Source organism: Pelobates fuscus, chromosome 2 (genome assembly GCF_036172605.1).
Source record: "Pelobates fuscus isolate aPelFus1 chromosome 2, aPelFus1.pri, whole genome shotgun sequence".
Classification (NCBI taxonomy): domain Eukaryota; kingdom Metazoa; phylum Chordata; class Amphibia; order Anura; family Pelobatidae; genus Pelobates; species Pelobates fuscus.
The window spans coordinates 331104415-331131353 of NC_086318.1; the positions used below are offsets into that span (position 1 = coordinate 331104415).

A 26939-nucleotide genomic window follows, 5' to 3' on the forward strand; every position below is an offset into this window, starting at 1 on the left:
TCCCCGCCTGGCCTTCTCTCGATACTTTCTGAGGGAAGGGTCTCCGGTCACTTCCCGCCCAAAGTCTTCTGGGGTGTCCCAGGGAAGGGGTTCTATAGTCAGTGGTAGGTCGGGTTGGCTTACCTGGGTCTCAGTAGGAAGCGGGTGGCTCTCGGCAGCGCGACTTTGTGCTCTGGTGGTTACTGCGTGGGCCTCTTGAGCGGTGGTTGAGGCGAATGCCGAAGTCAGGGGCCCAATGTCATTGCCCAACACGACTTCAGAGGGTAAGTCTTTCATTACGCCCACTTGAACTTTGCCAGCTCCCGCACCCCAGTCCAGGTGTACTTGTGCGGTAGGAATGCGATACACTCCCCCCCCTGCCACTCTCACAGCAATTGATTTCCCCGGCTTCTCCGATGCGTTAATGAGATGTCGTTGTACTAGCGTGATGGTCGCACCACTGTCTCTTAATCCCCGTGCTGTCTTGCCGTTAACCATGACCAGTTGGCAATGGTGTTTCCGATTGTCTGTGACGGTGGATTGCACCATGAGGGCTTCGTAAAGGGTGCCCAATGGTTCTTCCTGACCCAGCTCCTTGGGACCCCAAGTCGAATCTACACAATGGGCTGCTGCTGGTGGTTGCTGGTACCCAGGTCGAGACCAATTTGACCTGGTGTGGTTGACCATGGGGCAATTCTGTCGGATGTGACCCAGCTGTCGGCACCGGAAGCAACGTAGCTCGCTGACATCCTGTCGTGGGTAGCGAGAGTTAGAAGTCACCGGTCGGTTAGGGGGTTGGTATCGGGCTGCTGGTGGGTGTGATGGCACTGAAGGTTTTGGAGGTTGTACCCGTGGTGCGACTTGGTTAGTTTTGCGAGTATCCGCATACTCATCCGCCAACTTGGCGGCCTCTGGTAGAGACAGGGGCCTGCGGTCTCTCACCCAGTCTTTGATATCCGCCTGGATATGGTTGTAAAACTGTTCCAGGAGTATCAGTTGCAAAATCTCCTCCGCGGTGGCGGCCTGGCTACTGTTAACCCAGTTCGAGGCCGACAGGGATAACTGGCATGCCCATTCCACGTAGGAATCTTTAGCGGTTTTGCGTGAGTCCCTGAACTTCTGTCGGTAGGACTCTGGGGTTACTGCATAACGGGCCAGGAGTGCTTCTTTAACCCTGGCGTAGCTATGGATCTCCTGTTCTGGTACAGCCCGGAAAGCATCAGAGGCTTTGCCTGACAGCTTTCCTGACAATATTGAAACCCATTCTTCCTTAGCTATCCGGTGCAGGTTACATTGCCGCTCAAAATCTGCTAAATAGTTATCAATCTTACAGTCTTTTTCGTCAAAAGCTTTAAAAGCGCTGAACGGAATTTTCTTTGTATCCGCTGTGTTGTACTCACTGTTTGGGGAGTGTGCTGCTTCCTGCTGGACCGCTGCCAGTTTTAATTGTAGCTCTGCGTCTCTTTTTTGTTTAGCCTCCTCCGCTAAAAGGCTCATTACTTTCAGAATAATGTCAGCCGTTGGGTTCGGACCGAACCATGCTAGTTTCTCCCTCATTTCTTTGTTGGCTGGTGATTCCTCCTCCTGAATCACTGGTGTCTCCATCTCTTGTACAGCTGGCATTGCTGCAACCAAGTTCTCTCGGTCTAGCTCCATTAACTCTGCTATAATGACCTGCTTGGTTTTGTTGCTAGCAATCCTTCCACGAGCTTCCAGTAGCTCTTTCAGTGTATCTCTTTTAAGCAGGGTGTACCAGCCTTCCATTCACTGTTCCCAGTGTCTGCTTGGAAAGCTTGTTGTAACAGAAGTAGAAGGGAAAATCCCGCCGCTGCCAACCAGTTGTAACGGGACTGCAATATTAAATCCCCAGATCTCCGCTGGTATAGAAGGTAAGATCCCAAATCCCCCAGTAACCAGAAGAAACACCATTCAGGGAGACAACTGCCAATTTAATAATGGCTCAAGGAGTTAACTGCCAACTGTCAACTTTTGAAAAATGTTCTTAAAGTGGTACATACATATTGAACTGAACAGATACAGGCATTTAAACAGCAGGGAGAAGGTTTAACTGAGGGCCCACAGGCAAATACATGAAAAATCCTTCACATGGTCTTTCAGCCAAATTTACTAATACTAAGTAAATCTTACTCAGTATTAGTAAATGATGCCCCTACTCGCTATACTGCGAGTATGGGCATGTCTATTAAACAGTGAGCAGCCTATGGCTGCTCACTTTAAAAAAACAACCACAAAAAAAGGTCCCTCCCTCCCGAGCCCTCACCTGTGATGCGCGAGTTGGGGCTTCTAACCTGAAGGGGTACCTATTGCCCCCCCCGATCCCTACCCCTGAACGGCGGGTGGGGGCCCTACAGTAAAATAAGGGGGGGGACCTAATGTTTTCCCCCCCTGACCTCACCCCTGAGCAGTGGGTGGGGGCCCTAAATACTAATAAGGGGGGAACTAATGTCCTCCCCCCTGGCCCCCACCCCTGAGCGTTGGGTGGGGGCCCTACAGTAACATAAGGAGGGACCTAATGTCCTCCTCCATGGCCCCCACCCCTGAGCGGTGGGTGGGGGCCCTAAATACTAATAAGGGGGGACCTAATATCCTCCCCCCTGGCCCCCACCCCTAAACGGCGGGTGGGGGCCCTAAATTGGCATAAAGGGGGGGAACCTAATGTCCTCCCCCCTGGCCTCCACCCCTGAGCGGGCGGGTGGGGTCCCTAAATACTCAGGGGTGGGGGCCGGTGGTGAGGACAATAGGTCCTCCCCCCTGTTTTACTTTAGGGCCCCCACCCGCCGCTCAGGGGTGGGGGCCGGGGGGTGGGAGGCAATAGGGACCCTATTTTATTTTTCTTTTACAGTGAGCAGCCACAGGCTGCTCTGACATGCCCCTACTCACAGTATATCGAGTAGGGGCATAATTTACTAATACTAAGTAATTTTTACTTAGTATTAGTAAATTTGGCTGAAAGACCAATTTAGGTCTTTCAGCCTTTTGGTAGATAACTCCCTAATACGGTGGGAATTAGGGAGTTATCTACCAAGTGACTGCAAGAGAAGTCCCGAAATGCCGGAGTTCCGAAGTGCCGGAGTTACCGAAGTGCCAAAGTTCCATAGTGTCTAAGTTCCGAAGTACCGAAGTTGCCGAAGTTCCGAAGTGTCGAAGTTCCGAAGTTGCCGAAGTTCCAAAGTGTCGAATTGCCGAAGTCCCGAATTTCCGAATGCCGAACTGAGCCGAATATTTTCCCCATGCACAAGACTAACCATTGGGCTCACAGATCAAGTGAACTAAAAGAGGAAAAAATAGAAGGATCAGTAAAAATCTATATTTATATATATTTACTAAATATGTAATGCTCACGAAGGAGAGGTCTCACTGAACTTTTTAACCAAATTTAAACATTTATTGTGAGTACGGTCACATTACATCAATGGTTCAGTCTATAAATGATATGTTCATAGTAGAGATGTCCCGAATAGTTCTCTGGCGAATAGTTCCTTGCGAACATAGCTTGTTCGCGTTCGCCACAGACGGCGAACATATGCGATGTTCGGTCCGCCCCCTATTCATCATCATTGAGTAAACTTTGACCCTGTACCTCACAGTCAGCAGACACATTCCAGCCAATCAGCAGCAGACCCTCCCTCCCAGACCCTCCCACCTCCTGGACAGCATCCATTTTAGATTCATTCGGAAGCTGCATTCTTAGTGAGAGGAGGGACAGTGTAGCTGCTGCTGATTTAATAGGGAAATCGATAGCTAGGCTAGTGTATTCAGTGTCCACTACAGTCCTGAAGGACTCATCTGATCTCTGCTGTAAGGACAGCACTAGTGATGTAGCGAACATAAAATTTTCCGTTCGCGAATGGCGAACGCGAACTTCCGCAAATGTTCGTGAACGGGCGAACCGAGCGAACCGCCATAGACTTCAATAGGCAGGTGAATTTTAAAACCTACAGGGACTCTTTCTGGCCACAATAGTGATGGAAAAGTTGTTTCAAGGGGACTAACACCTGGACTGTGGCATGCCGGAGGGGGGTCCATGGCAAAACTCCCATGGAAAATTACATAGTTGATGCAGAGTCTGGTTTTAATCCATAAAGGGCATAAATCACCTAACATTCCTAAATTGTTTGGAATAACGTTCTTTAAAACATCAGGTATGATGTTGTATCGATCAGGTAGTGTAAGGGTTACGCCCGCTTCACAGTGACAGACCAAACTCCCCGTTTAACGCACTGCAAACAACCGCAAACAGTCCATTTGCACAATCGCACACTCCCCATTTGCACAAGGTTGGATACCAAGCTAGCCATGTCCCGTTCCTTGTCCTCACTGATGTCATTGAAGGTCTCTTCCTCCACCCAGCCACGTACAACACCAAGGATCCCCGAAAGGTGACAACAAGCCCCCTGTATGTTTTTTTAAATGTACACTACTGTTACACCAGATATGAGTTGCACTGGTGTGACACTGTGCCCTGGCAGGTCCTGAAACGCACACGTGTGAAGGAAACTGACTGCTATTATATTACTGTCAAATTTTTTTTTTTTTTAAATGCAAGCTATTGTGACACCCAGTGGCGTACTAAGGGGGGGGGCGGAGGGGGCGGTCCGCCCCGGGTACCACTCACTAAGGGGGTGCCCGGGGCGCACTTTCACAGGGGCGGCATTTCGCCACCCCTGTGTCTTATGAAAAGGGACTGGTGTGCCGCGAGTTCGTGTATCAACGCGATTTCCCATCAAGCAGCAGTAGGTCCTGTTCTCGCGATCCGCGAGAGCGTTGCCGCGGGTTGCAATAGCAACCCGCGGCAACGCTCTCGCGGATCGCGAGAACAGAGGACCCTGCTGCTGCTGCTGGATGGGAAACAAGGATGCAAAGTACTGGGCCCCTCTTCACTGCCACCGGACCACCAGTCGAGGAGGACAGGAGGGGCAGGTAAGTGGCAGCACTTATTCCACACAACATGCACACTGCACACACTATACACACACTGCACACACTATACACTGCATACACTATACACACACTGCACACACTATACGCTGCATACACTATACACACACTGCATACACACACTGCACACACTATACACTGCATACACTATACACACACTGCATACACTATACACTGCATACACTATACACTGCACACACTATATACACACACTGCAAACACTATACACTATACACACACACTGCACACACTATACACACACACTGCATACACCATACACACACACTGCATACACTATACACTGCATACACTATACACACACACTGCATACACCATACACACACACTGCATACACTATACACACACACACTGCATACACTATACACTGCACACACTATACACACACACACTGCATACACTATACACTGCATACACTATACACACACACTGCATACACTATACACTGCATACACTATACACACACACACTATGTGTGTGTGTATAGTGTGTGCAGTGTGTGTGTATAGTGTATGCAGTGTGTGTATAGTGTGTGCAGTGTATAGTGTATGCAGTGTGTGCAGTGTGTGTATAGTGTATGCAGTGTATAGTGTATGCAGTGTGTGTGTATAGTGTGTGCAGTGTATACTATATACACTATACACACACTGCACACACTATACACTGCATACACTACACACACACACACTGCATACACTATACACTGCACACACTATACACACACACTGCATACACTATACACTGCACACACTATACACACACACTGCATACACTATACACTGCATACACTATACACACACACTGCATACACTATACACTGCATACACTATACACACACACTGCATACACTATACACTGCATACACTATACACTGCATACACCATACACACACACTGCATACACCATACACACACACTGCATACACACACACTGCATACACTATACACACACACTGCATACACACACACACTGCATACACTATACACACACTGAATCCACTACGCAAACACACACTTATACATGTGTATCTGTATGTCTGTGTGTCTGTATGTGTGTCTGTATTTGTGTCTGTCTGTCTGTGACACCAGATTTGAGTGGTGGCACTGGGCAAGTGGGCACAGTATACGCTGTGAGCCTGACACACACGCTGGCAGGCAGGCAACTGCAATTAGATTACACAGGGAAAAACTGACTGATTTTCTAGCCCTAAAAAGGGCTTTTTGGGGTGCTGTCCTTACAGCAGAGATCAGATGAATCCTTCAGGACTGTAGTGGACACTGAATACACTAGCCTAGCTATCGATTTCCCTATTAAATCAGCAGCAGCTACACTGTCTCTCCTCTCACTAAGAATGCAGCTTCCGGGGGGCGGGGCCTAGCTGTCATGGAGGAAAGACGCACTTCGTGTGAGCTCCCTCAATATCTCACTTTAAGCAGCTATCAACAAACGAATTTCACCCCAGAAGGGGATGACCCAGCAATGTTGCTCCAACCTGACCGACCCGACATGCTTAATAGCGGTCAGCAACTCGACAGAGTCTTACTTACCTCCGCATGGCAAGTGTGGCCTGGTGCTCACCGGGCGGGAGAGGCGGTGATCTTGCGATCCTGGGATGCCCAGGAGCAGCTACTTCCCGGCAGGAGCTCCGTTACATCCCCCCTCGGACCGGTGGGGGTTATCCCGGTCCACCCCTGAGAGGCTGTCTGGAGCTAATGGACGCACAGAGAACAGCCGCCCAGGCTGACATACTCATCTGCAACTCTCCCAATATGGTGGCAGCCGTGTGTCAGGATATTGAGTCTAAGCTGGACAGACTCTTTAATCAATTTTGGAAGCAAATAACAAGCAGGAAGCCCCAACAAGCTCCACCCCCAACAAGCTCCACCACAGCTAAGCGAAGCAGTCCCCATTAAAATCCACCAACGCAAAAGGCGTCAAAGATGGGACCGGAGGCACAAACAGAAATGCAGAGGCTGCCCCACGTCAAGCACTCGCCTCCACCTTAAGCCACCACAATCCCGCACCGGACGTGAAGCACCACCGGGACAGATCCGACCACCTGACAAAACAAGCTTCCACCACCTCAAGCCGCGAACCCGGCACTCAGCCAGAGACTTGCCTTTGTTGTTCCAGGTATCAGGGACTCCCAAGGTCTGCACCTGGCGCCCAGAAGGGATCGGATGAGCACAAGCAGTAAACAGCAGCCTGCCAAGCATGTCCCACTATAGCCGATCCTCCACACCATGCCTCACATGATCACATGAACTGCTCTCTGCACAGTAACTAATCGTAAAGTAGCAAGCGTTTAAACATGTCATTATTTCACCTCCTAAAGAGTTTATTGTCGTAGTTCCTTACATGCCTTTACCTTAACCGTTCAGGTATTATGTTATTCACTAGTCTCATCTCATGGGGCAACTCACACTTGATTTATAACTAGTGTTGGAGCTGCTGAGATAAATACACAGTTGATAACGTGCAAGCTACACCCTAAACATGACAGCCATCTTTCACAACAATTACTGCTATATACTCATACCCTCAGTGCAGCTAGCCATGATATGCGCACGTTCAGCCTACAATGCTCAAATATAACACACTTCTGTCTAAAAAAAAGAAAAAAAAGAATGCAGCTTCAGAATTAATCTAAATTGTATGCTGTCTAGGAGGTGGGAGGGTCTGGGAGGGAGGGCCTGCTCCTGATTGTCTGGAATGTGTCTGCTGACTGTGAGGTACAGGGTCAAAGTTTACTCAATGATGATGAATAGGGGGCGGACCGAACATCGCATATGTTCGCCATCTGTGGCGAACGCGAACAAGCTATGTTCGCCAGAAACTATTCGCCAGCGAACCGTTCGGGACATCACTAGACAGCACCCCAAAAAGCCCTTTTTAGGGCTAGATCGCCAGTCTGCTTTTTCTTTTTTTTCTGTGTAATCTAATTGCAGTTGCCTGCCTGCCAGCGTGTGTGTCAGGCTCACAGCGTAAACTGTGCCCACTTGCCCAGTGCCACCACTCATATCTGGTGTCACAATAGCTTGCATTGAAAAAAAACAACGTTTTTGACTGTAATATAATAGCAGTCAGTTTCCTTCACACGTGTGCGTTTCAGGGCCTGCCAGGGCACAGTGTCACACCAGTGCAACTCATATCTGGTGTAACAGTAGTGTACATTTAAAATAAAACTAGAAATTTGACTGTGAAATAATAGCAGTCAGTTTCCTTCACACGTGTGTGTTTCAGGGCCTGCCAGGGCACAGTGTCACACCAGTGCAACTCATATCTGGTGTAACAGTAGAGTACATAAAAAAAAAACTAGAAATTTGACTGTGAAATAATAGCAGTCAGTTTCCTTCACACGTGTGCGTTTCAGGGCCTGCCAGGGCACAGTGTCACACCGGTGCAACTCATATCTGGTGTAACAGTAGTGTACATTAAAAATAAAACTAGAAATTTGACTGTGAAATAATAGCAGTCAGTTTCCTTCACACGTGTGCGTTTCAGGGCCTGCCAGGGCACAGTGTCACACCAGTGCAACTCATATCTGGTGTAACAGTAGTGTACATTTAAAAATAAAATAAAATTTTGACTGTAATAGATTGAATGGCAGTTAGTTGTCTGCAAGCGTGTGTGTCAGGCCTACAGCGTCTACTCTGCCAACTTCTGCCAGTGCACAGTGCCACTCATATCTGTTGTCACAGTAGCTTGCACGCATAGTACCACTAATCGAAAAAAAATGACAGGCAGAGGCAGGACACCCCACAGGGGCCGTCGTGGTCGTGGTGCTGTGATTCCCTTTGGCCCTAGAATAATGCCCAGTGTTCAGAGGCCATGTACCCTGAACTCGACAAGTTCTGAGGACATAGTTGACTGGCTAACACAGGACACCCAATCTTCTACAGCTTCCGCTCGGAACCTTGATGCACCATCCTCCTCCAGCATAGCTTCGGGCACCTCTCAAGTTACCACTCGCCCGCCTGCCGCACACCACCAACACTAGCACCACAGCCGCTTCACTTGATCTGTCAGAGGAGTTATTTACACATCAGTTGGAAGAAATGAGTGATGCGCAACCATTATTGCCAGAGGATGTAGATAACAGGGATATGTCTCAGTCATGCAGCATTACACACATGGACGTACGGTGTGATGATGATGATGTTGTACCCGCTGCTGCTTCCTTTGCTGAGTTGTCAGATACAAGTGAAGCAGTTGATGATGACGATGCGTCCATGGATGTCACGTGGGTGCCCGCTAGAAGAGAAGAAGAACAGGGGGAAAGTTCAGGTGGGGAGACAGAGAGGAGGAGGAGACGAGTTGGAAGCAGGGGGAGGTCGTCGCAAGGAGCTAGTGGCACAGTCAGACAGCATGCATCGGCACCCGGGGTCAGCCAGACAGCACGCCAATCAACGCATGCTGTTGCCACCACCAGAATGGCGTCATTGCAGAGCTCAGCAGAGTGGCATTTTTTTGTGTGTCTGCCTCTGACAACAGCGATGCCATTTGCAACCTGTGCCAAAAGAAACTGAGTCATGGGAAGTCCAACACCCACCTAGGTACAACTGCTTTGCGAAGGCACATGATTGCACATCACAAACACCTATGGGATCAACACATGAGTACAAGCAACACACAAACTCAAAGCCGCCATCCTCCTCCTGGTCCAGCATCTTCAGCCACGTCAACCACTGCTGTCCTCCTTGCCCCCTCTCAACCATCCGCCACTCCGTCTCTCGCCTTGAGTAGTTCCTGCTCATCTGCCCACAGTCAGGTGTCTGTCAAGGACATGTTTAAGCGTAAGAAGCCAATGTCACAAAGTCACCCCCTTGCCCGGCATCTGACAGCTGGGTTGTCTGAACTCTTAGCCCGCCAGCTTTTACCATACAAGCTGGTGGAGTCTGAGGCATTCCAAAAATTTGTAGCTATTGGGACACCACAGTGGAAGGTACCCGGACGAAATTTCTTTGCACAAAAGGCAATCCCCAACCTGTACTCGATTGTGCAAAAGGAAGTAATGGCATGTCTGGCACACAGTGTTGAGGCAAGGGTCCATCTGACCACTGATACCTGGTCTGCAAAGCATGGTCAGGGCAGGTATATCACCTACACTGCGCATTGGGTAAACCTGCTGACGGCTGCCAAGCATGGAATGCGTGGCTCTGCAGAGGAGTTGGTGACACCGCCATGACTTGCAGGCAGGCCTGCTGCCACCTCATCTACTCCTCCTACTCCATCCTCTTCCATAACCTCCTCGGCTGAGTCCTCTTCTGCTGCTGTGTCTTGCTCCACATAAATGGCACCCCCCAGCAGCTCCCCAGGTACTATTCCACATCCCAGATATGGCAGTGTCACGCCGTCTTGGGGTTGACTTGCCTGAAAGCAGAGAGTCACACCGGACCAGCACTCCTGTCCGCCCTGAACGCACAGGTGGATCAGTGGCTGACTCCGCACCAACTGGAGATCGGCAAAGTGGTTTGTGACAACGGAAGAAATTTGTTGGCGGCATTGAATTTGGGCAAGTTGACACATGTGCCGTGCATGGCACACGTGTGTAATCTGATCGTACAACGCTTTGTGCATAAGTACCCAGGCTTACAGGATGTCCTGAAGCAGGCCAGGAAGGTGTGTGGCCATTTCAGGCGTTCCTACACAGCCATGGCGCACTTTTCAGATATCCAGCGGCGAAACAACATGCCAGTGAGGCACTTGATGTGCGACAGCCCGACACGTTGGAATTCAACACTCCTAATGTTCGACCGCCTGCTCCAACAAGAAAAAGCCGTTAACGACTATTTGTATGACCGGGGTGCTAGGACAGCCTCTGCGGAGCTGGGAATTTTTTTGCCACGTTACTGGACGCTCATGCGCAATGCCTGTAGGCTCATGCGTCCTTTTGAGGAGGTGACAAACCTAGTCAGTCGCACCAAAGGCACCATCAGCGACATCATACCATTTGTTTTCTTCCTGGAGCGTGCACTGCGAAGAGTGCTGGATCAGGCCGTAGATGAGCGTGAAGAGGAAGAGGAAGAGTTGTGGTCACCATCACCACCAGAAACAGCCTTATCAGCATCGCTTGCTGGACCTGCGGCAACACTGGAAGAGGATTGTGAGGAAGAGGAGTCAGAGGAGGAATGTGGCTTTGAGGAGGAGGAGGAAGACCAACCACAACAGGGATCCCAGGGTGCTCGTTGTCACCTATCTGGTACCCGTGGTGTTGTACGTGGCTGGGGGGAAGAACATACCTTCAGTGAGATCACTGAGGACGAGGAACGGGACATGAGTAGCTCGGCATCCAACCTTGTGCAAATGGGGTCTTTCATGCTGTCGTGCCTGTTGAGGGACCCTCGTATAAAAAGGCTGAAGGAGAACAACCTGTACTAGGTGTCCACGCTACTAGCCCCACGGTATAAGCAGAAAATGCCTGAAATGTTACTGAATTACCGCAAGTCGGAAAGGATGCAGCAGTTCCAAAATAAATTAAAAAGTATGCTTTACACAGCGTATAAGGGTGATGTCACAGCACAATGGGAATCTAACAGGGGAAGAGGTGAAAGTAATCCTCCTCCTCCCACGACCACGCCGGCAAGGACAGGACGCTTTACAGACGTGTTGTTGATGGAGGACATGCAGAGCTTTTTAAGTCCTACGCATCGCCACAGCCCTTCAGGGTCCACCCTCAGAGAACGACTCGACCGACAGGTAGCAGACTACCTCGCCTTAACTGCAGATATCAACACTGAGGAGCGATGAACCCCTTGACTACTGGGTGTGCAGGCTTGACCTGTGGCCTGAGCTATCCCAATTTGCGATAGAACTTCTGGCCTGCCCCGCTTCAAGTGTCCTGTCAGAAAGGACCTTCAGTGCAGGCGGAGGTATTGTCACTGAGAAGATAAGTCGCCTAGATCAAAAAAGTCTAGATTACCTCACCTTTATTAAGATGAATGAGGGATGGATCCCGAAGGGACTGACAGTGGGCGATACATTCGACTAAAAAAGGCCTGATGAGGGGGACGTAACAGGGATTAAACTGATAAGAATAGTATTACTTAACACACCACGCCTATCTGGTGGCACATTAGATTGCACGCGCAGTGCCCCAAGTTTTAAGTAGGAGGACCGACCAAGCATCTTTTTCCATCTCCCGGTTCCTAAAATCGATGCCATATACACGTCCCCTGATAGGGGACGTAACAGGGATTAAACTGATAGGAATAGTACTACTTAACACACCACTCCTATCTGGTGGCACATTAGATTGCACGCGCAGTGCCCCAAATGTGAAGTAGGAGGACCGACCAAGCATCTTTTTCCATCTCCCAGTTCCTAAAATCGATGCCATATACACGGGGGACGTAACAGGGATTAAACTGATAGGAATAGTACTACCTTATAATAACGCAGAGAGAGGCAACGCAGAGAGAGGAGTCTGAAGAAGAGGAGTCAGAGGAGGAAGGTGGCTTTGAGGAGGTGGAAGACCAAACACAGCAGGCGTCCCAGGGGGCTTGTTGTCACCTTTCGGGGTCCCTTGGTGTTGTACGTGGCTGGGTGGAGGAAGAGACCTTCAATGACATCAGTAAGGACAAGGAACGGGACATGGCTAGCTTGGTATCCAACCTTGTGCAAATGGGGAGTTTGCGGTTGTGCAAATGGACTGTTTGCGGTTGTTTGCGGTGCGTTAAACGGGGAGTTTGGTCTGTCACTGTGAAGCGGGCGTAACCCTTACACTACCTGATCGATACAACATCATACCTGATGTTTTAAAGCACATTATTCCAAACAATTTAGGAATGTTAGGTGATTTATGCCCTTTATGGATTAAAACCAGACTCTGCATCAACTATGTAATTTTCCATGGGAGTTTTGCCATGGATCCCCCTCCGGCATGCCACAGTCCAGGTGTTAGTCCCCTTGAAACAACTTTTCCATCACTATTGTGGCCAGAAAGAGTCCCTGTGGGTTTTAAAATTCGCCTGCCTATCGAAGTCTCGCCTGCCTATCGAAGTCTATGGCGGTTCGCCCGGTTCGCGAACATTTGCGGAAATTTGCGTTCGCCGCTCGCGAACGGAAAATTTTATGTTCGCGACATCTCTAGTTCATAGTGAAACACTGCACATACAGACTCCAGGCAATTTGACCTTTTCAAATCAATGCTTGGAGTAACCCTTTATGGATCAGTCAACAGTTAAAAATAAATACATTTGACTAGTTTTTAAGGTGCTCCTTTAATAGTAATCAGAATGTATTAGGAAAATAATACTTGCAGAACAAATGTTTTAGAAATTATTTCTGAACCTAAAATGTCTGATAACAGTTTCCCCAGTTACATTTAGTATGACTAATTATTAACAATTGGCTATTGTTCTTGACACTGGTTTGAACATTATGATAGATTTCTTCTATTAGAGTACGCATTTAAATAGTTAACACAGCTTTTAATGGTTTAGTATTTTATCATAACAGAGAACATAAGTGTTTGTTTCACATCAGGGTCTTTTGAAACATTTGGTGGTATTTTGATAGTGTTTACGTAAGTTATTTCAGTACTTTCTGGGACCCCTTCTATTTAACATGTGTATAAATGATCTTGATAAAAGCATTAAAAGTCATGTAGATGACACAAAACTCTGTAAATTAATACAATGTGAGCAAGATTTTACTTTGCTGCAGATGGATTCAGATAGACTGGGCTACTGGGCACTCAAATGGCAGATAAAATTTAATGTAAAAAAAATGCAGTTATGCACTTCAACGTAAAGAATGCACAAGAAACTTATACCCTAAATGGACACAAATTAGGGATAGCTACGCACAAGAAGCATTTGGGAATTGTTATAGATAACAAACTATGCAACAATGTACAATCAGCAGTAGCTAAGGCTAGTAAGGTATTGTCATGCATGAAAAAGGGCATTAATTCTCGGGATGGGAATATAATTTTGCCTCTTTATAAATCATTGGTAAAGTAGAAAAACGTTGTCTCAGAGGGGATATGATAACATTACACAAATATATCTGGGGCCAATACAAACCATTGTGTAAAAATCTATTCACAAACAGGATTATACATAGGATACAAAGTCATGCGTTTAAACTGGAAGAATAGAAGATTTAGTCTAAGGCAAAGGAAATGTTTTTTTTTTTACCGTAAGAACAATAAGGATGTGGAATTCTCTGCCTGAAGAAGTAGTTTTATCAGAATCTGTACGGATGTTTAAACAGCAACTAGATGCATACTTGGAAAAACATAATATTCAATTATATACTTTTTCAACTGTAGGGTAACAGCTACTTGATCCAAGGATAAATCTGACTTTCATTCTGGGTCAAGAGGGATTTTTTTCCCCCTAGTTTGTTGCAAAATTGGAAGTGCTTTAAACTGTTATTTTTTTTTTTGCCTTCTTTGGATCAACAGCAAAAAACAGATGTGAGGAAGGCTGAACTTGATGGATACATGTCTCTTTTCAGCCTATGTAACCATGTAACTATGTAACTACTTTCTGAGTTCTATTACTCTTTCTTGACAAAGACTTTCAATGCAATTGTGTTGTAAATGTGTTGGTTGGTCATTACTTACCATATCAACCTCTGAAATACTATCTAAGCTTTCAACTTGCACATCCACCCCAACAGGAATTGCTGGACCTTTGGTGATAGAAAACAACAAAATATAAGTCCATATACAATGTTATCACTTTATTATATGTGCATTTGCTATAATTGAAATGTAACTATTTTAAAGAAAGGTGGAAGATCATTACAAAATTACATTTAAAAATAAGTTGGTTAATTTAATTAGATAACTCTGCTTCAAATAAATTACTGTTTAGTAATAAAGTGACCATTTTTTAGGAATATAGATCATTCTTTGTTATGTCAATATTTAAAAAAAAAACACTTAATAACTTATTTGCAAGTGACTATGGTCATATACATATTAACACTTACATGGTTATAAATACAGGATAAAATTAAATGGACAGCATTATAATAAGAGTTGAGCACTTTGCTAATGCACTTGAAGCATTGCTTGTGTGTTTATAAAAATATAATTCAAATAATGCTGTTTCTGCCAATAAACTTAGAGGGACAGAATAGACACCCAGACTACCATATCTCAATGATCTGTTCCTGTAGTTTGAAGCCTTCGGGGTTCAAATACCTCTACTACAGGCCCTTCTGTCCAAATAGCTCAAATAGATTATCATAGTGTTTACTAATGGAAATCACATGGGTAGGTAGGGAATTATTTGAAATACTGGTTTCTTTTATTGCTAATACATTTCTTTCAGCACGAGCTCCAGCCAGAACAGAGAGAAATTAGAGTAAAAGGGTCAATATAACCAGTCAGCTTTGTATCTCTCCCCACTATTGTTCAATATAACCAGCAGCAGTGTGAAGAGTCTGTGACAGGTGGTCATTTTTACCCTCTAAAAACCAGGAAACTAGATGTTATGAGTCTTTAGCATCTCCCATTAAAGGAATATGGTAAGTACTATAATCTTGATTTTATTGAATTGGTTACAGTGCCTGGAGTCCTCTAAAACTATACTTCTATTCAGTGTTCATCCCTGACGAAGGTGCATTACCTAAGGGACCTGACGAAGGTGCATTACCTAAGCACCGAAACGCGCGTCGGGCGTTTTGTTACTATCACTTTGTTGTTCTCACATGGGCACTTAATAGACACCTTGGGTGTAGAGCACCTTGATGATGCTCTAAACCACTACCTTTGATTTACTCTTTCTATTTTTCCCTACTATGTCTGTTTAGCTAGTTTTACAGGGAGAGAGGCTTTATAAAGTAACTGTCAGTACATTTGTCACTGACCTCTGATTTTGTTCAATATTTCTCTCTCTCCTTTTGCATCATTAGGATCCTGTATACCGGAAGGGGGTCTGGGGGCCTACATTATACCACCGATTTTGAGGTTTAGGTTCCAGCTTTTCACATGCAATAGAGGACTGTATGGCTGTGGGGTTACTAGGGGTATGGATACTTTCATTTAGCATTTTTTATTAAAGGTTTTTTTTATTTGCATTACTGGTATCACATATATACCCCTGCACTTTGATTGTAGTGCATGTGTGCCCTTTTCAGTTTTTCCACATAGTAGGGATTAGATCTTTTGTATATACTTTGTTTCATTGCAGTACTTACCTCTCTGTTTTGGGCCATTTAGCCAAACAGCATTCATATATTTTCATTTTCCAGTTGGCTATACTGATATCCAGGGGATGCATGGGGTCTCACAGCTTGTTTTAGTTTGAGACCCTTTAGCACCCTTTTTTCTCTTGTTTTGCATTGACTTAGTTTAGGGGTTAAGCCCCTGGAGACCCCTGGAGTCTCCTTGCGGTACACAGGCTAGCGTGGCCAGACTGTGACTGTCCCGGTTGGGTCTAGTTATTCAGTCTGTTCCCTGCTACCTGTTTCTTGTCTCTTCTTTTCTTCTATTCAGTGTTAAACCATTTTTGAGCAGTTTAAGATTGAATGAAATCCCTGGTCACCCATAGCCCAGACAAAATTAAAATTGTGCTTAAATACTTTGTTAAATAAAACATTTAAGAGATCAAATATATGTAATAGAATGCAGTAAACAAGTAGGCCCTAGTAGCAAGCGGACCAGATTTGTGCCCCTAGTGCTACTTCGGCTGGTACCGATAAATTGTGGATATTCCTGGTGCGAATGATTCCCTAGCTCAGTCGCGTGTCACACCTGCAGAGAGGGCTTTAGTGCAGCAGGGGACACCTCACTTAAATCTCTCCATAATCGGTCTGCCCAAATCTAGGCATTACAGCCTACACATGCAGGAGCTGGCTGTCCAGAACGTGCTACACCCATGGGCGTCCGCAGAGGATTTTTCAACTTGTCCCCTCCCCACAGGCAATTTTCCCTCAGAATGTGACAGCTCAGCCCAAGGGAAAGAAGAAGGTAGGTGCTGTCGGTTGGGGGTAGTTGCTGGGAGCCACATTTAGGCTGCCAGGGGGCCGGAGGGAGCACTGTGAGGCTCCCTTCTGAGTCCCCACTATTTACATACCTCTATGCACCGTTCCGCATTCTGGCTCTGCCTCCCACACTCAAGCCCCACCTCCTCATAAGCTCCACCCCCACACTCATGCTGCTGACGAAGGAAGAGGACAGAACATGGAGACCACCTCCCAGTCTCCACAGCCTTCTTTGACAGGTAAGCTTCAGCCCATGACAATTATTGTGTGTGTGTGTGTGTGCCTGATAGTGAGTGAGCCTGTATGTGTGTGTCAGTGAGCTTGTCTGTGTGTGTGTATGCCTCATAGTGAATGAGCGTGTGTGTGTGTGTTAGTGAGTATGTAGTGACCATGTGTGTGTCAGTGAGCTTGTCTGTAGTGAGCATGTGTATGTGTGTTAGTGAGCTTGTGTGTGTGTGTCAGTGAGCTTATGTGTAACCGAGCTTGTGTGTGTAAGCTAGATTTTCTGCAGTGAGCATGTGTGTGTCAGTGAGCTTGTCTGTAGTGAGCCTGTGTATATGTGTCAGTGAGCTTGTCTGTAAGAGAGCTTGTGTGTTGGTGAGCTTTTCTGTAGTAAGTATTTGTGTGTGTCAGTGAGCTTGTCTGTAGTGAGCATGTGTGTGTGACAGTGAACTTGACTTTAGGGAACTTGTGTGTGTGTCAGTGAGTTTGAAGTGAGCATGTGTGTGTCAGTGAGCTTGTCTGTAGCTAGCATGTGTATGTGTGTCAGTGAGCTTGTGTGTGTGTGAGTGTGTGTGTCAGTGAGCTTGTCTGTTGTGAGCTTGTGTGTATGTCAGTGAATTTGTCTGTAGGGAACATGTATGTGTCAGTGAGTTTGCCTGTAAGGAACGTGTGTATGTGTGTCAATTAACTTGTGTGTGTGTCAGTGAGCTTGTCTGTAGTGAGCTTGTGTGTGTCGGTGAGTTTGTGTCTAATGAGCATGTGTGTCAGTGAGCTTTTCTGCAGTGAGTATGTGTGTGTTTGTCAGTAAGCTTTTCTGTAGGGAGCATGTGTGTGTCAGTGAGCTTATGTGTAAGCGAGCGTGTGTGTGTCAGCAAGCTTTTCTGCAGTAAGCATGTGTGTCAGCAAGCTTTTCTGTAGTGAGCATGTGTGTGTGTCAGTGAGTCTGTAGTGACCATGTGTGTGTCAGGGAGCTTGTCTGTAGTGACCATATGTATGTGTATCAGTGAGCTTGTCTGTATTGATCATGTGTGTATCAGTGAGCTTGTCTGTAGTGATCATTTGTGTGTGTCAGTGAGCTTGTCTGTAGGGAGTATGTGTGTGACCATAAACTTGTCTGTAGTGAGCATGTGTGTGTCAGTGAGCTGGTCAATAATAAGCGTGTGTGTGTCAGCTAGCTTTTCTGCAGTAAGCATGTGTGTCAGCAAGCTTTTCTGTAGTGAGCATGCGTGTGTGTCAGTGAGTTTGTAGAGACCATGTCCATGTGTGTGTCAGTGATCTTGTCTGCAGTGAACATTGTCTGTAGTGAGCATGTGTATGTGTGTCAGGGAGCTTGTCTGTAGTGATCATGTGTGTGTGTCAGTGAGCTTGTCTGTAGGGAGCATGTGTGACTGTAAACTTGTCTGTAGTGAGCATGTGTGTGTCAGTGAGCTTGTCTATAATGAGCATGTGTGTGCATTAGTAAGCTTGTCTGTAGTAAGTTTGTGTTTGTATACCAACGAGTTTGTCTGTAGTAATCTTGTGTGAGTGTCAGAGTTTGTACTAAGTTTGTGTGTGTGTGTGTCAGTGAGATTGTCTGTCAGTGAGAATATTTGAGTGTATCAGTGAGCTTATGTTTTATGTCAATGATCTTATGTGTATCAATGAGATTGTTTGTCTGTGAGCCTTTGTAACAATGAGCTTTTGAACTTGTGTCAGTGAGATTGTCTGTGTCTGCATGTAAGTATGCTTACTGTATAATTATTTTTTTTACACTGACAGAACCAATATTTTGAATTTGAAAAAAAACCATACCAATAATATATACACACACACTACATGGCACAATGACTTATGGGGCTGGCATACATTGTTTTCCATAGCTGCTTTGTATCCGTAGTCTAGACCAGCAAAAAGAGGCAGTGTATGGATGACATTACAATTATGCCTCCCCCCCCCCCGGAAAAATTCCTGCAGATGCCAATGGTCCCCTTTTGGACCAGTGGGGATTATCCCGGTCCCCACTGGGGCTTATAGAATTAAGTGGGAGATGCCCTTGACGGGTGCCTTGAGACCCACTAGGAGCACCCAAGCTGAACACTGCATTGGAGCTTCAGCCCAGCCGATCAGACCTCAGGAGGGGTGGAGGGAGTCATTTGATGCTTATTTTAATGCAGTATGCCAGGAGTTCTGGTGTCAACTCAGTGACTGATTCACAATCCACACACTTCCTATTACTCTGACACCAACTGCAGCTGACTGCAACACCCATTCCTCTTCTGGGATGGGGGCCCATATGGAGCAAAGTCTGGGCAGCTGTTCGTACACATGGGGGTTCCCGAGTGTTGGAGACCCGGTGGGCACAAGATCCCACCATCTGGAGATAGGGGACCTATGGACATAAGGTACTGGCCCTTTAAGACGTTAGAACACCGTGCCAACACCGATGGCCAATCCACCCTATGCTACCAGGCAACCTGCAGAATTTGAATAACCATGCATACACACACTCACACACACATTGACAGATACAGACAGGGCCAGATTAAGAGCCCAGTGGGCCTGATGCTGACAATTATGATGGGCCTAATTACAAAATCTTATTGACCAAAAACACTAAAACAGTCCTACCTCCTAAGCGTCATGTATCTGATGGAGATGGTGCTGGAGGGAAACTCATAGCATGCAGCTATGAGAACATACATACTCTGTGCTAATCACACGCTTTCATCTTTCAAATAAACCCGTACCCCCTAACAGCAGTGTCCAGTAAAGCAGGAAGCCTATGGATGGGGTAAAAGGGTGGGCCACTGACACAAATCACATAATCAGATTTTGTCTTTTATACTAGGGGACACTGAGACACTAGGAGACATGGGGACACTGGGACACTGGGAGACTAGGGGACTAGGAGACTAGAAAACACTGAGACACTAGGGACACTGGCACACTATGGACATTGAGAGACACCAGGGACACTGGGATACTGAGATACTAGGGACACTGGCTGGGATACAGGGGGACACTGGGAATGCCCCATGTCTCCCTGTGTCTCTCAGTGTCCCCATGTCTCTGTGTCCCCTAGTGTCTCAGTGTCCCCATGTTGCCCAGTGTCCCCTAGTGTTTGTTTCCCCATGCCTCCCAGTTTCCCTTAGAGTCTGTGTCCCCATGTCTCAAAGTGTTCCGATGTCACTAGGACACAAGGGGACACTTAGAGACATTGGGACACTGAGACACTGGGAGAGACAAAGGGACTCTGAGAGACTAGGGACACAGACACTAGGGACACTGAGAGACATGGGGACACTGAGACACTAGTTGGGAGACATGGGGACACTGAGAGACTAGGGGCCACTAGGAGACATGTGCCTAACAATGTGTCTAGCAGCAAATCCAACAACCCTCAGGTCTGAAATGAACCCGAATCACGAGCCAACTGAAACGCACATTTGTTGAGAATGTTGGTTTCAGATCATGATTCTGAATTCTGTCTGTGCACCAAAAAATAAATAAAAAGATCAGTGATAGGAAAAAAATGTGACTGATGGCTAGGACAGTCATTAAAAATTTATTTTATTTATGGCTCAAGTGAGAAGTGAACAATAGATAGAGACAATCTATATTTATATATTTAATACATATATTTTATATCAATATAGATTTTATCCTCCTGCTCCTGTTTTTCCTTCTATTGGTTATATTAGCAGTTCTTAGAAAATGATATATATATATATATATATATATATATAAAAAATGATTATATATATTTCATAGTACACTGATTGGCCCATTTCCGTTCCCTTTTATTGTGTCTGATTAAGTTGCCAAGCTGGGTTTTCACTTTTGGGTGAAATTCTATTTTGTTCTATTTCGGAAAATGGATCATCTGAGTCAAATCTTCTCTCTCTGCACAATTCTAATACCCGTACTATATATAGAGTTGGGTACAATACAGACGTAGCCACACAATAGTCAGAGCCAGAGGAAGCTTGCGCATAATAGGATATTAAGCAATGCTCCCCCCACCCCCAATTTATATAGCAAAAATAAATAAATACAAATCTAATCTATTGGCATGGTAAGGACTAATGATAAGTGTGTGTCAGAAAAAGAATAACATTTCAAATGTGTCATGATTATCCCTGAAATGTCCATAACCCATTTTACTGATGGCTGGCGATACTGCTGAGATGCTCAGAAATTAATAGTATGAGGATTTTGTGACATTTTTGAAAAGAAAAAAGCAACAACTATTTCTGGGTATAGGACCCTCAGACATGCTCAATTTTCTGACATCAGCCATTGGCTTTGAGTTTGGATGTCAAATTATTGAATACCCCATAAAACAGGATTAAGCATTGTCCTGTCAGTAGGTGAAGTTGGACCTCTTTAAATGGTTGTTGTTTCCCAAACACATGACTATATATTTAGGATGTTATACAGGCCATGATGTCTCAGTGTGCCAGGGGTTTAGTACATAGGGTTAAGTGGCCAGGGCTCAAAGCCCAACAAGTCGAGAGGGCAGTGCCCCGCAATCTTTAAACTATAGTAGCTTCTACTGGAAGTAAGCTTACTTGCAGAATTGCAAACAGACATTAACCCAGGATTGTGGGAATAAAGCAAGAAAATACATTTTCATGCATATACTACCCCCCAGCTCTGATTATATCCTCTAAATGATTTTAAAATAATGAAAGTATCAGTGATTCCTCTATCTGAGCCAGATTATAATTCCCATACTATATGTTTGTGTTTGGCATTGTGTGGATTAGCCAGTTGTTTGGTACAGAATGCCTCAAAGAATAACACTAACAGTAGCTTGGATTTGAATGACCATCTGTCAGCCAAGAAATGTAAGATGAATCACAATTTCTAATCCTGCAGGTCAGAAGAAAAGCATGTTCTATAATCTGTTGTTTTAACCATTTGAGCACTAAACATTTGAGCAATTCATTTAATTTATTGGAATTTAAGGGATAAAAAAGGTTAACATTTTAATGAAAGAAAAGTTTTATTTATCTATTAAGAAATTCTGTATCTGCATGTTTGTGTCTTTTGGCTCATAAACGAGGACAGTATGCTGGTTAGATACTAGAGTACATATCTTTTTAACTTCTAATACAGTGTTAGTAACAAAACAAATGACCCCCGAGACATACATTCATGCAACAGTAAAAGATGCATTAGTATGGCAAGGTTTACAAAAAAAAAATCTGGTATTATCATCATGATCTGCGTCATCTGAAATATGTGGTGGGCGATAGACTAAGCTTTCACTGGCACTAAGAGGGAGCTTTGAGTCACAGAGCTCTGGCTGCTGTCCAAATCACTCTGGCGTCAGCAGAGGTTGGTTCTGATGGATTTACTATCCAGGCAGAATTAACGGCTCTCTAGTTTATTGTCACTTTAAATGTGTATATATTCATATTAAACTCTAAGTTTACAAAGGATACCAAATATCTTCAGGATACCAAAATAGCTTCTCCAGGAGGAAATTACCCATTCCTGACAAGTGGTTGCAGAAATGCACATCATCATTATTATTATTATTATTGGTATTTATAAAGCGCCAACAGATTCCGCAGCGCTGTACAATTAGTGGAGAACATACAATATACACAGACAAATACAAGAGGTAGAAAGAGCCCTGCCCATAAGCTGATAACTAGCCATTTGAGCTATTTTATACAAAGTACTTAGCTAGATAGCCTGTGAGCTTACAATCTAAAGAATAAAATGGGGATTTGAGACAAGAGGTAGCAGGGGAAATTTGGAGGTGATGGCTAAAAAAGGCTTAACAGAGAGAAGCAGCTATTGGTAAAATATAAAGGGAATGGAGAGGTAATTGAGGGAGGATCTCAAACAGCTGGAGGAGCATGCTATATATTTAGAGGGAACCTGGGTGGACGGGTGGGAAGTGGTGAGGGTTGGTGAATTTGCTGCAGGATGTTAAATGCAGAGCTCCACTGAGTATGAGTGTGAGATGACGCCTGAAGGACAGATATGGAACAGTTATATGAAGGTATTTACAGCTGGGAGGAGAATAGGAAGGAAGGGAGGAGGGTAGAGTAGCAATGTGTTATATACTATTGAAAAGTTTAGCAACCAAATTCTATCACCCAAAATATTAATAACTGTCTACATGAAATAGTGGTCAGAAACATTAAATGACAATAATACAAACTGCATGCACAGAAAATTACAGTGGCAAACTACAGGTATAAATGGTAACAAGTCTATAGTAAGACATGATAATATGGTAGCAATCCAAGAATAAATGAGGTGGAGTATCTTCCAAGCTTCAGTCAATACCTGAGAGTTGTAGTATTTGCTGCAGGATGTTAAATGCATAGCTTCACTGAGCATGAGTGTGAGATGAGGCCTGAGGGTTGTTGGATTTGCTGCAGGATGTTAAAGGATCACTATAGGGTCAGGAACACAAACATGTATTCTATGTCAAACCCTCATGCCTCCATAAATATTAGTCTTACTGAATTCAAGCCAGAAGCTGTACCTCTGCATGCTGCTTGCCTAAAAAAAAAAAAAAGCTGTCTGCTGACATCATCAGAAGTAGTGGCCTGACCCAATCGCAATGCTTCCCCATAGGAATGGCTGAGACTGACAAGGGGGCAGATCAGGGGCAGAGCCAGCACAATTCAAACACAGCCCTGACCAATCCGCATCTCCTCATAGAGATGAATTGAATCAATGAATCTCTATGAGGAAAGTTCAGTGTCTGCATGCAGAGGGGGGAGATACTGAGTGTTTGGATGCATTTTAGGCAGCCATGACCCAGGAAGGATCTCTAACAGCCATCTGAGGAGTGGCCAGTGAAGTTATCACTAGGCTGTAATGTAAACACTGCATTTTCTCTGAAAAGACAGTGTTTACAGCAAAAAGCCTGAAGGTAATGATTCTACTCACCAGAACAAATTCAATAAGCTGTAGTTGTTCTGGTGACTATAGTGTCCCTTTAAATGTAGAGCTTCACTGAGTATGAGTGTGAGATGAGGCCCGAGGGTTGTTGGATTTGCTGCAGTATGTTAAATGCAGAGATTCACTGAGTATGAGAGTGCCATCATGAAAGTGTTAAAAGATACTGACAACATAAAAGGTGGATCTTTGTAGTTTTATTCCACTTGACTTCTTAATCTCAAATAGTTAGTATGTCTCAAGGTGTTAAGCACGACATATAAAACATCAACTAAACTGTATGTTATTTTTTTAATTTTTAATTTGTAATTGATACCAATTGCATAGTGAGTTATAGTGTAATACTGCAAAATTATAATTATAAAAGAAGGGAAGATTAAATGAAGGCAAAACTATCTGACACAGGCTTAATATTTTTAATAAAAGTACTATAGTAACCTCGAGAACATGTTTTATCTAAGATTGCATCTTTTGTTAATAAATATAATTGCTAGCTAACAACACTATGAACAATTTATTGATTAAGCATTTCAAATTGGAAATGTAATTCCAAAGTAATAATGCTGATAAACGAATAGATATTTGGGTTTGAAATGTACATCTCCTTCTCCCCTTTCACTTCCCTCTCTTATTGTCTCTACTTCTTTCCTTATTTGTTCCATACTTCCCTGTTCCAAGCTCTTTCCTATACTTCTCTAAAGCCTTCTTCCTGGTTTATGGCTTCATTTTAACTTCTGATTTTTTTTTTGTGTATTTGCCCAATTCTTAAATGGGATGTGCCTAGGCAACACCAAGACTGGTTACGTACTTGTTTACCTTACTATTATGCTAATGTTTGTACTTTATGATGACATGACGTGCCTCTGTGTTAGCTGGATTTATCCCATTAGCTTTTTATTGCTGACTATATTATCTTTGTATATTTAAAGTCTGTGATGTTTTATTGTGTTACCGTACTTGTGATCTTTTTCGGTAGCTTCCTGCCTTTTTCAATAAAAAACAAAAAACATGCAGAACAACAACAGAACAGCAAGTCTGACAACAATAAAAAAAATGATATATCACATACAAGGGAAAAATATACATCAAAATACAAACCATATGTGTAATCATTGTCATGCTCATTTGAATATATTTATCTTAACATGACATAACAAACCATGACATTTGAAGATATTTGACATTACTAATACATTTCTGTAGCATCCCAAGTCTGAACACCCACCATAGACTGATATTATCCCCTATAAATCCTATTTGGCAGTATGTAATGATTTGAGGGAGGAAGGTCTGGGTTCTGGAGGTCAGTATTTTAGAAAGGATAGGGTAATAAAATGACAAGTGTTGAGGGGTTCTGTGTAATTTAGGAAGGGATTTTACAAACTTTATGTCTGAAGGATTTTAACTCCCTTTTTTAACTCCCTATTGCGATTGTCTCTAAAACAGTTGAGGAGCCAACTCGTAAAGAGGCCGGACTAGATTTAGTTTTAACAAATGGAGATTCGGTATCAGATATTACTGTAGTGATCATCAGTCAGTGTGGTTTAATATAAGAACAGTGACTGAGTCACACCACACAAAAACAAAAGTTTTAGACTTTAGAAAAACAGATTTTTCTAAAATTAAAATATGTGTAAAGGAGTCATTATCAGACTGGAGCAATTTAAATGGAGTCCAAGAGAAATGGGATTATTTAAAAGTTGCACTGCTGAAGGCAACATAATATTGCACTAGACTTGTCTGTAAAAGCAAAAAATTCAAAAAACCACTGTGGTACTCTGCAGATGTGGCCAAAATAGTAAAAAACTAAAAGTTAGCATTTAGTAATTATAAAAAAAAAAAACAGAGTGAGGAAGATAGACAGATCTATAAGATTAAAATGTAGAAAATAATCCAGGCACTCCAAGGTATTGCAACAGGTAGGCATTTTTTATTAGACCCAAGCACCAAAAAACAAGCTGACAAAGGCCGTAAGGGGTTGAAACGTTGTTTTTTGGTGCATGGGTCCAATAAAAATTGCCTACCTGTTGGAATACCTTGGAGTGCCTGGATTATTTTCTACATTTAAATCTGATATTTGGCCCTTTGGTACTGGGGCTTATCCAGCTTCTATTGCACCCAGGATTCCAGGACGAGGGTTTGAGTGCATTTCCATTACTTATACATAGATCTATAAGATTAGGCAGAAAGAGGCTAAGCAAGTTATAAGAGCTTCCAAATCATACAGAGAAGAGAAAATAGCACAGTCAGTAAAAAAAAGGGGACATAACATTTTTTAGATACATAAATGAGAAAAGGAAAGTAAAACAAGGATTCGTTAGATTAAAAACAAAAGAAATAAGGTATGTAGAAGAGGATAAAGGTCTAGCTGACGGCCTCAATTAATATTTTTGTTCATTATTTACAGATGAAAATGAAGGAAAGCAGCCTGGGTTAGGAAAAAGGATAAATTAGTCATTTGTTACATGTGAGTTTACAGAGGAAGAGGTTGAATTTCAACTATCAAACGTAAAGGCAAACAAGTCAATGGGATCTGATGGAATACACCCAAAGCTATTAAAAGAGTAGTGGTGCAATAGCAAAACCATGAACGGATTTATTTAACCAAATCATTGTTAACAGAATTAGTCCCAAAAGATTGGAAGTTAGCGAATGTTGTGCCCATTCACAAGAAAGGTAGTAGGGAGGAGTTGGGCAACTATAGGCCAGTAAACCTTACTTCAGTAGTGGGGAAAGTAATGGAAACCATGTTAAAGGATAGGATTGTTGAACATCTAAAATCACATGGATTTCAAGATCAGAGACAACATGGGTTTACTTCAGGAAGATCATGCCAAACTAATCTTATTGATTTTTTGATTGAGTACCGTATATACCTGTGTATAGGTCGAGAAATGTTACCTGCAAAC

The 26939-nt window shown here is 44.2% G+C and overlaps 1 protein-coding gene across 1 annotated transcript in view; it reads right to left on the reverse strand.

Moving 5' to 3' along the window:
• LOC134587291 (gamma-aminobutyric acid receptor subunit rho-1) overlaps window positions 1-26939 on the reverse strand; it is a 168062-nt gene that overhangs the window by 53340 nt on the left and 87783 nt on the right. The window contains exon 4 of the mRNA XM_063443566.1: window positions 14531-14598. Coding sequence (XP_063299636.1) covers window positions 14531-14598 — 68 coding nt within the window. The remainder of the gene's footprint in view (window positions 1-14530; window positions 14599-26939) is intronic.